The sequence below is a fragment of the Patella vulgata genome, chromosome 6 (genome assembly GCF_932274485.2).
Source record: "Patella vulgata chromosome 6, xgPatVulg1.2, whole genome shotgun sequence".
Classification (NCBI taxonomy): domain Eukaryota; kingdom Metazoa; phylum Mollusca; class Gastropoda; family Patellidae; genus Patella; species Patella vulgata.
The window spans coordinates 62,185,614-62,195,106 of NC_065884.2; the positions used below are offsets into that span (position 1 = coordinate 62,185,614).

The window sequence follows — 9,493 nt, forward strand, 5'->3', positions numbered from 1 at the left end:
CAGTTTGTGCAGTTACCCTTCCACCAAACATCTCTCTACTTGTGGAGGTTGCAGTGACAAATCTGTTTCTAAGATGACGTAATCGTATTGCTTGATCTTCCTGGAGTGACGTCACACGTGGCGCTCCCGCCCTTGGGCGGTCGGCAATAGTTCCAGTTTGACGCACTCTCATTCTAAGATTAATTATTGTCTGGCGTGAACAATTAAAGGCTCTTGCAACAGTGACCACAGACTGACCAGCATAGAGTCTACCTATAGCACGTAGACGTTCCACTTTCGAAAGGCGCGGCATTTTCTAACAAAGATGAAAATAACAATTTTAATTTGTTTTTCCAGTTCAAGTTACGTGTGCGTGTTCAGTTTAAACAAACTTGCATCGATTGACCTCACGAGTTTGTGTTTGCACGTGTTTTTCAGGTTTTTCATCTTTATATGCTCAAAAGTCACGTGATCCATTATTTAAAGCAAAAGTACATCGTGATTGGCTTATTTCATCTAATTAGTAAAATAATATGTACCTGATCAGACATAATACGTGTGTAGCAATAATATTTTCAGTTAGCTGATAGTAGTGAGAGTGAGAGAACTTCGATCAGTTGACTAGCTGGTAGTTCACTAATTGGTAGTTGACTAGCTAACCTGTGGACAGTGTGCTTGACACGGCATATACTGGACAGTGTGTTTTTGTTACCCCTACGTGATCGCCCTGTTTCTTCTACAAATTGAAAACAAGTATGGCTGTCGTTTAGGGCGTTACCTATTTTTTTTATTTAATTATTTCTGTAGTTTTGTAATTGGAGTTCAGCTTTTAGGAGTAGTGTCTTGTTTGTGGCTCACCGAGTCACTTATCAGACGATCTCCTCCATAGTACCCTGCATGGTACAATGTATTTGTTGGTCTGCTTTGTGTAGAAAAATAGGATGTTAAAACCCATTTCATTTCTTTCATTTCAGAGACTTAGTATCGCGAGGGGTAAAGTTTTAGGTGGATCCAGTCAAATAAACTATAACATTTATGTCCGAGGTCATAGAAAGGATTATGATGGCTGCGATGGATGGAGCTATTCTGAAGTCTTGCCATATTTTATTAGATCAGAAAATATTCAACCATTCAAACATATGGATAAAGGTAAAATAGTACCGGACAATATTTTATACTGTCATGTATAAAAGTAGTATGGAGGGTACTTTATTAATTTTGAGAATAGGGTTATCACTCCTTGGTAAAGTTTACCAGAGTTATTTCCCCTTGCCGAAAAAAGCTTGACTGTATGGCGAGATATGTAGATTATGGTTACAGCAGTAGCTGGATTATAGCAATCTCGTAATGAATACATGATGTGGCAGTTTTTTTTTATTTCAATTCCCGTGGCCATCGTTAATTGTTTTGCAGAATTGACTTTTTATATTTTTAGAGTATCATGGTACAAATGGTTCGCTTGGCGTTTCTGAATCTCATGTTACAGATTTTCCTAGTTTTATGATAAAAGCTGGTAAGGAACTGGGGTATAGAACTGGTGATTATAATGGTAGGGAACAAAAAGGTATGTTAATTATAAATACCATGGATGGAATATATGAAATAACATAAATACTATCGATACCATCGAATACGATGGATACCCAGTTCGATAAATAACATAGGTGGAATGTTCCATAAATACCGCAATTAGAATATTCCAAAAATTACTGGGGGTGGAAATAGGGTATAAATATTATGGACGAAATATAACATAAATACCATGGATAGGGGTTATTTAAACACTATATGGTATCCATATGTATTTTTTTCTTCTAATATCTGCCATTCTTTGTTTTGATATAAAGACTATAAATTAATATTTTGTATGCAGGATTTTTTGCTTCACAAGCTACTATACAAGGCGGTGAAAGGTGTAGTACGGCTAAAGCCTTCTTATGGCCAGCTGTTACAAGTCGCAAAAATCTTCACGTTCTGACAAACGCCCACGTTAAAAAGGTAAGTATGGTCTTTTTTTTATTTTTGACACATCCCTTTACGTATTTTTATCCCAAAGCCCATGTTGATAGAGGATCAGCACTTCTATGTTGATAAAGGATGAGCACACTAGGGTTTTTTTCTCTTTCAGGTAGTTATAAAGAACAAGAAAGCTGTTGGTGTAGAATTTTATCACAAAGGAACACTGAAGTCTGTTTCTGTAAATAAAGAGATTATTCTATCAGCTGGTGCTTTGTCTTCTCCTCAGATTTTAATGCTGTCGGGGATTGGACCTAAAGAACACCTGAAGTCACATGGGGTAAATCACTTTAGTTGAAGATTTGTTCTCAAAGCCACTGTGCGTCATTTGCATTATCAAACTATCCAAGGTTTATTTCACACTAAAATATGCTTAAAGGGGCAGTAAGTAAGATTAGATAAAGAGCGCACAATTCCCGATATATCGGCGAATCAATTACAGTCTACCCTCGATTGTCATTGCTACTGCTCTTACGATGATAAACAAGGCTTTGATTATCCATTTTACGGTAACCGCATCGACGGCAAAACATATTTAGATCTACTTAATATCAGAGCCATCCAATTGCATCGAGAGCTGATTATGGGCTTAGTAAGTTAATTAGTGTTCAGTGAATAATTTATACAACATCTAAGGACTAAAGAAAGACCTGTAATATCAAGATCTAGCTCTTGCATAATGCCCGTTTAAATTGATTATTTATTATTTGATGTAAGAAAGAACTATCAAAGATGGAAATTCTACCGGTTCGAATCAGTCGGATTCTAAAAGGACCCATTAAAGGATTTCAATGTTGGCTTGGGTGAACTATTTCATAAGCCATATATATATATATATATATATATATATATATATATATATATATATTCCAAATTTCCCAACATTGTATTTCTATAAGGAAATGAAATGAAATGGGGTTTAACGTCCTACTGTTCTGCTCCGAACTTGGCTAATGAAGACAAGCATATGCCATACAGTGTGCTATGAGGGAAATTTTGCCGGGACAGCGGCACTACGATCTACTCTTATATCGAATTGCAACTGTCAAGGGATCTTTTACGTGCACGCCAATGTGTACATGGGACCTTGGTTTACGTGCCATCCGAACGACTAGACAGCTGTCCTTGTCAGGCCCTCCTTCCTGCATCACAGACAAGGGGGAACCACGCCGGAAAATCTGGATGAACTTTCTCGGCCAATGCAGGGATCGAACACCCGACCTCCAGGCTAGCGTATTTCTATAAGGGATTCAAAATCTCCTTGTATTGTTCATATGCCTGATTGTCATCAAATTGTTTATATGTCTGACGCTGTTTTTTAACGTTTTTTGCGCATGATATAGTGTAATAAAACTTGATGACAATGCAAAATAATTGGTTGTCTATTTCAGATACCAGTCGTAGCTGATTTACCAGTGGGTGATAATTTACAAGATCATATTAGTTTTGTGAGCTACTATAAAACAAAAGAGCTCGTCTTTAATTCTCCTAACAAAACCAAATCTTTATGGACGTTAGCCCAGTATTTAACAACAAAATCAGGTAGCTACAGATAATCATATGAGTACATTCCGATTTTCGTTTGGTGGAGGAGCTGTATCATTTTTGCACGAAAAATGAAGCTAGCTAACTTTACCAGATAGGGTCCGATCCACATTTATTAGTGAAATTCGCTAAGAAGTAAAATGTGTACATTGACTGATCTGATAGTGTATTATTCATCACAACTCTTATTTAATTATAATAATATATATTAGTTTGATATTTATTAGTTTTTATGAATCGTTAATAGTTAAAAAAAATGTGTTTTTGTAAATAGTATACACTGAGAGCAGCTTTATTTAGTTTATATATATGATGATATATATTATATGTATGATGATATATATTATTATTAATTTGGTGTGATGATGAATAATACACGACATTCTGGGGGGTTGGATGGCCGAATGGTTAACTCGTGTGCGCTTTATCATAAGGCCTGTCATTGAGTCAACTGGCGTGGTTTCCAATCCCAGGATGTACGTGACAAGGAGTAGGGTCGCCTGTCCAGCCTCGTGGATTTTCTCCAGGTCCTCCGGTTTCCTTCTACTGCTAAAGACCCTATACGCACAAGCGAATTATTGAAATAAAATTAAACGATATGTTAGTCCTTAAAATGACCTAGTTTGTGTCGAGTGGACGTTAAACCCATCTCTCTCTATCCATACGGATACGCGATGCGGACCAGGAATTTACGCTTGCCAAAATGTATGCTATTGTCGGGTTATGGAAATGGCGAAACATTATATGGCCACTATCAGCCACCATAGTATTGGAGAAAATCTGCGTTAGAAAATCGTGAGTAGAAAATCTGAAGTGGAAAGTCGAGAGTCAAAAGTTGACAATAGAAAGTAGAAAGCGGGAAGTCAAAAGTTGATAGTAGAAAGGAGAAATTTTATCCATGAAAGTAGAATTATGATTGATGTTTCTACTAACTAAGTACATACATTTATAGGTTCTGCTTTTTACTGTTGACTTTCTGCTTTTTACTCTAGATTGCATTTTGAACCCGATACCCCGCCATAATAATCATACCCTTATTTAATTCTGCTCAATACAGCTTTTCTTCGAGTAAGACGGCAACTCGCTAACTATGAACTACAAGGTTCGGTCCCTCCACTCACCAAAAAGATTTCACGGGGTTTTACAGCCTGGTTTCCCCTAGCAACACCGGTAAAGCTCGGCAGAATCAGGTACACTACATCTAACCGAACAAGAAACAGTATCCATTCGTTCGAGTAGAGTTCGCAATAAGGACAGACCGCAGTGCCGTTATCGGGGCAAAATTTCCTTCATAGCACAATGACTGGTTGCATGGTGCAGAAAGATAGGACGTTAAACCCAATTCGGTTCAAATTTTCATTTCGATGCGGTTCAGCTTCGGTACTGGTTAGGTCCAATTCAATGTTATAGACTGGGTCCAATGTCAAGTAATTTACTGGGTTCAATTTCAAGTAATTGAATCAGTTCAGTTTCAACTAATTGATTCGGTTCTATTTCAAAGTAATTGACCGAGTTCATTTCAAGTAATTTACCGAGTTCAGTTTAAAGTAGTTGATTTTCAAGCAATTGATTCGGTTCAATTTTAAGTGAATAACTAGGTTATATTTCTGTGCTTGTTAATAATCGATTAACTTTTACTTTTTAATGACACAAGATTGCATTATATTTTGTTCAGGTGTGTTGACTACACCTGGTGGTGTAGAATCATTAGCTTTTATTTCAACGGACTCTAAAAGACCCGAATATCCAGATTTAGAAATTCTTGGAGTAGATTTGCTTTTTAACGAAGACGCGATACGAGTAGACCCGAAGGTGAGAATAAATTGCGTAATCTTTATAAAAACAAAGTTGTTTTGATTGTCTGTTTGTGGATGGGAGTGTCTCTAGAGGAAACCATGCGGTAGAACTTATGGATTTCACTACCGGTGTCTAATATATGACTTTCAGGAGGCGAAAAATTTGAATCATTTAGTTAGATTTATAAATGATTTTTGAGCGGTTTAATATCGAACAGGGCTGATATTCGCATTTCAGTCCCTAAATTGATTAATGATGTGTAATCTACTTTTCTGTAAAATTGTTCATCATTCTACATACGCTAAACACACAATGCTCATTATCAAACTCAGTCAAGGTATTGATGTAATGAATCTACAAACCAAGTTCCATCACCTTTGATAAAACATTTTCTTTTACAGTATGCCAAGCATTATTCTGGTGTAAACGATGTGAACGGTTTTACTCTGGTTTATACTTTATTAAGACCAAAAAGTCATGGTACAGTTCGTCTAAACAGTACCGATGCCATGCAACATCCGATCATTGATCCAAGATATTTAGAAAACAAGGAAGATGTGGAGGGCTTGCTACGAGGTTTGTCAATTTTAGCTCTACAAATATTGTTTGTAAGTCATTTAGTGATAGGAGAACATTAAAATAACACAAACACGACTTTATGGATAACAAAATCACTAGCAACTACTTTAATAATTACCAAGGTTTAGGTTTTATTCCATTGTAAATACCAGTCCAAAATGGTTCAATTCCATTCATTATTTACAAAGATATCATGGTTACACCCTTTTTTGCTTATTTCAATACAGGTGTACGTTTTAATTTATGTCATTACAGGTGTTCATTTTTACATATACTCAGCCAAATTAAAAACTTGACACTCGGGATTTTTGGGACTAGATTTTTAATATTTGGTATAAGGCAACTGTTTTAGTGTTATGTTGTGCACAGACGACCTTGACATCAACAGAAAGCAAGAATACGTCTCGCCGAAAGTCCTTGACATTGATAACGTTCGTGATGTCACAGTACCCCCCAAAATGAAATTCACAGACTTGGAGAACAATCAGAATAAAGTGTTTAGTAACGGTTGTGGCCTCCTCTAGCGTCTCGTACTGCCACACAACGTCTTCTCATGGATCTCAGAACATTAGTAAACACTACCCGAGGAAGACGTCGCCACTGCTCAGCAAGAGCATGTTGAAGGTTCTGCAACGTCAGTGGTGGATTCACTTTCTGACGAACACGTCGACCCAGTTCGTCCCAGATGTGTTCAATAGGATTAAGGTCGGGGCTAAGCGACGGCCAATCCAGGACTTAGACACCGGCATTTCTTAAAAAATTCTGGGTAGCAATTGCTGTATGGGGTCGAGCATTGTCTTGTTGAAACGTTAGTCCAGGCCCATGTCTCTGCATAAACGGAAGAAGAACAGGTTGCAAAATCTGATCCCTGTACTGGACAGCATTTAAGTTCCCTTGGACAACAACAAGAGGAGAACGTCCATGTGCACAAAAAGAACCCCAAACCATGACGCTGCCGCCATCAAATCGGTCAACTTCTCTGACGCATACTTGAGCGTAACGTTCACCTCGTCTGCGGTACACTCGGGCCCTGCCATCGGCAAATCTCAAAGTGAATCGAGATTCGTCACTAAAGACAACCGAATTCCACTGTCTTTGAGTAAATCTTATGTGTCTTGTGACCCACACAAGTCGTTTACGGCGATGAAGAGGTGTCAATATTGGTCCATTATAGGGCCTCCGAGCTCGAAGACCAGCAGCCTGCAAGTGATTTCGAACAGTTTGTGCAGTTACCCTTCCACCAAACATCTCTCTACTTGTGGAGGTTGCAGTGACAAATCTGTTTCTAAGATGACGTAATCGTATTGCTTGATCTTCCTGGAGTGACGTCACACGTGGCGCTCCCGCCCTTGGGCGGTCGGCAATAGTTCCAGTTTGAAGCACTCTCATTCTAAGATTAATTATTGTCTGGCGTGAACAATTAAAGGCTCTTGCAACAGTGACCACAGACTGACCAGCATAGAGCCTACCTGTAGCACATAGACGTTCTACATTTGAAAGGCGCGACATTTTCTAACAAAGATGAAAATAACAATTTTAATTTGTTTTTCCAGTTCAAGTTACGTGTGCGTGTTCAGTTTAAGCAAACTTGCATCGATTGACCTCACGAGTTTGTGTTTGCACATGTTTTTCAGGTTTTTTTAATTTTTATATGCTCAAAAGTCACGTGATCCACGTGACTTTACAATTTTATGAAATTAATGGCTTCTTACTACTTACTATCGTTAGAAACACTTTAAAATTTATTTAACTTACCAGAAAAAAAAATTTGTTGAAATTCATCAGTGTCAAGTTTTTAATTTGGCTGAGTATATGTCAGTACATGCGTTCATTTCTTACTTATATCATTACAGGTATTCGTTTTTCACAGAAACTGACTAACACCAAGACTTTCAAATCTCAGGGACCTGAATTTTTCCATAAACCATTTTCACCATGTTTAGAAAAATCTAAATTTGATAGTGATGAATATTGGCGATGTTATATAAGGTATTTTACAATGGTTATCTTTCATTCGACCGGAACTTGTAAAATGGGACGTACAGAAGATCACACCACGGTAGTGGATCCCCAACTAAGGTAAGTTCTCTACCACAAGATATTCTAGTGTTGTTTTTTTTTAAGCACTTTACTTTTTTCTACATTATCTCAGGTTTCAATCCCGGCGTCTCCCGAGAAAAGAATCTAACGATTTCCCAAGACCGGTTCCCACTTGTCAGAGGTAGCTCTTGTGGTCCGACAAGTAAAATACTGGAATGAAAAACGGTTGTAAACACGTAAGAGAAACCTTCCAAAAGATGAAATTCGTTGAAGAAGAGACCATTGTCTGGGCACAATTTCTATCATAGCGCAGTGCCCATGCGCATCTTCGATACCCTGGTTAGTGCAGAAAAGTAGGACGCTAATCCCCATTTCATTAGTCTATGTTAACTCTTCACTCAGTGGACACCAACCAGTTTGCCCTTGCGAAACCCAAAAATTAAAATGGCCTGATGTGTATTTATTTTAATTAGTATTTTATTTATTACAGAGTGAAAGGCATCCATGGACTGCGAGTAGCTGATGCTTCTATCATGCCATCCATAGTATCTGGCAACACTAACGCACCGTGTATAATGATAGGTGAAAAAGCCGCGGATATGATTCTAGGTATAAAACCACCAACACCTCTATCAGATATGTAGCTGTATATACCATAACAGAGTCTTAATCGTTATACGTATCTTTGTGTTCAACTTTGTGTTCGACCGTTATAATTATCAGAGGTTTAAACCGTTATAACTATCAGGATGTTTACCCGTTAGGACTATCAAAGTGTTAAAACATTATAATTATCACAGTGTTAAGCCACAATAATTATTAGAGTTAAACCGCCAGGATTATCCGAGTATTAAACCATTATAGCTGCCACAGTATTATACTGTTATAACTATCCGAGTGTTAAACCGTGTTACACCACTATAACTATCGGCGTTAAAACGTTACCATGGTTTTAAACCGTTAGGACTATCAATTTCTTAAAGGGCCAATCCCGATAATATTTTGGAGAATAAAACTGGTTAATTTTGTGTTAAAATCCCTTAAAATCCTCTACCTTAGGGCCGAGCAACTAACTCAATATATTTGATACGTTTTCAAACAACTTAAACCCGTCAGTCTTAATCTGGAAGAGGGGACTGGTGCCCCAAGCTGTATTATGCAGTGTCTGGATAAAACCAGACTTTTATTTTATAAAAATAATGTGTAGGTGAAATTTACCTTTCGTTATCAAGTACAGCACATGGGTCATTCACTATATAAACCTCTAAAGGAACGGGAATCGATTATCAGGTCACCGATCGAAAGAATTGACCCAAAATCTTAAAAGGGTTACGTGTCCGGATAAGCAGTTTTGAAGTTCACGTCGAAATGACTCAATATTTTGAGCTGAAATTTTAAGACAGTGTATATATTTTGGCGCTTAAATTTCATACGTACTCTGACTTTTATTTTTGAGTCTCTGTTCAATTCGGGATAGTCCCTTTAAACTGTTAGGTCTACCACTGTGTTAAACCGTTATAACTATCGGAGTTTTAAT

At 37.5% G+C, this 9,493-nt stretch overlaps 1 protein-coding gene across 1 annotated transcript; it reads left to right on the forward strand.

Annotated features, from left to right (window-relative positions):
* Nucleotides 1-1,046: 1,046 nt before the first annotated feature.
* On the forward strand, nucleotides 1,047-8,626 carry LOC130013151 (glucose dehydrogenase [FAD, quinone]-like; the record flags this gene model as incomplete). The annotated part of the gene is made up of 8 exons (XM_056101769.1): nucleotides 1,047-1,128; nucleotides 1,415-1,543; nucleotides 1,853-1,981; nucleotides 2,112-2,275; nucleotides 3,387-3,443; nucleotides 5,739-5,913; nucleotides 7,770-7,995; nucleotides 8,447-8,626. Coding segments are annotated over 8 exons (1,116 nt in total), but the record flags the coding sequence as incomplete, so codon positions are not given.
* Between the last annotated feature and the right edge of the window lie 867 nt (nucleotides 8,627-9,493).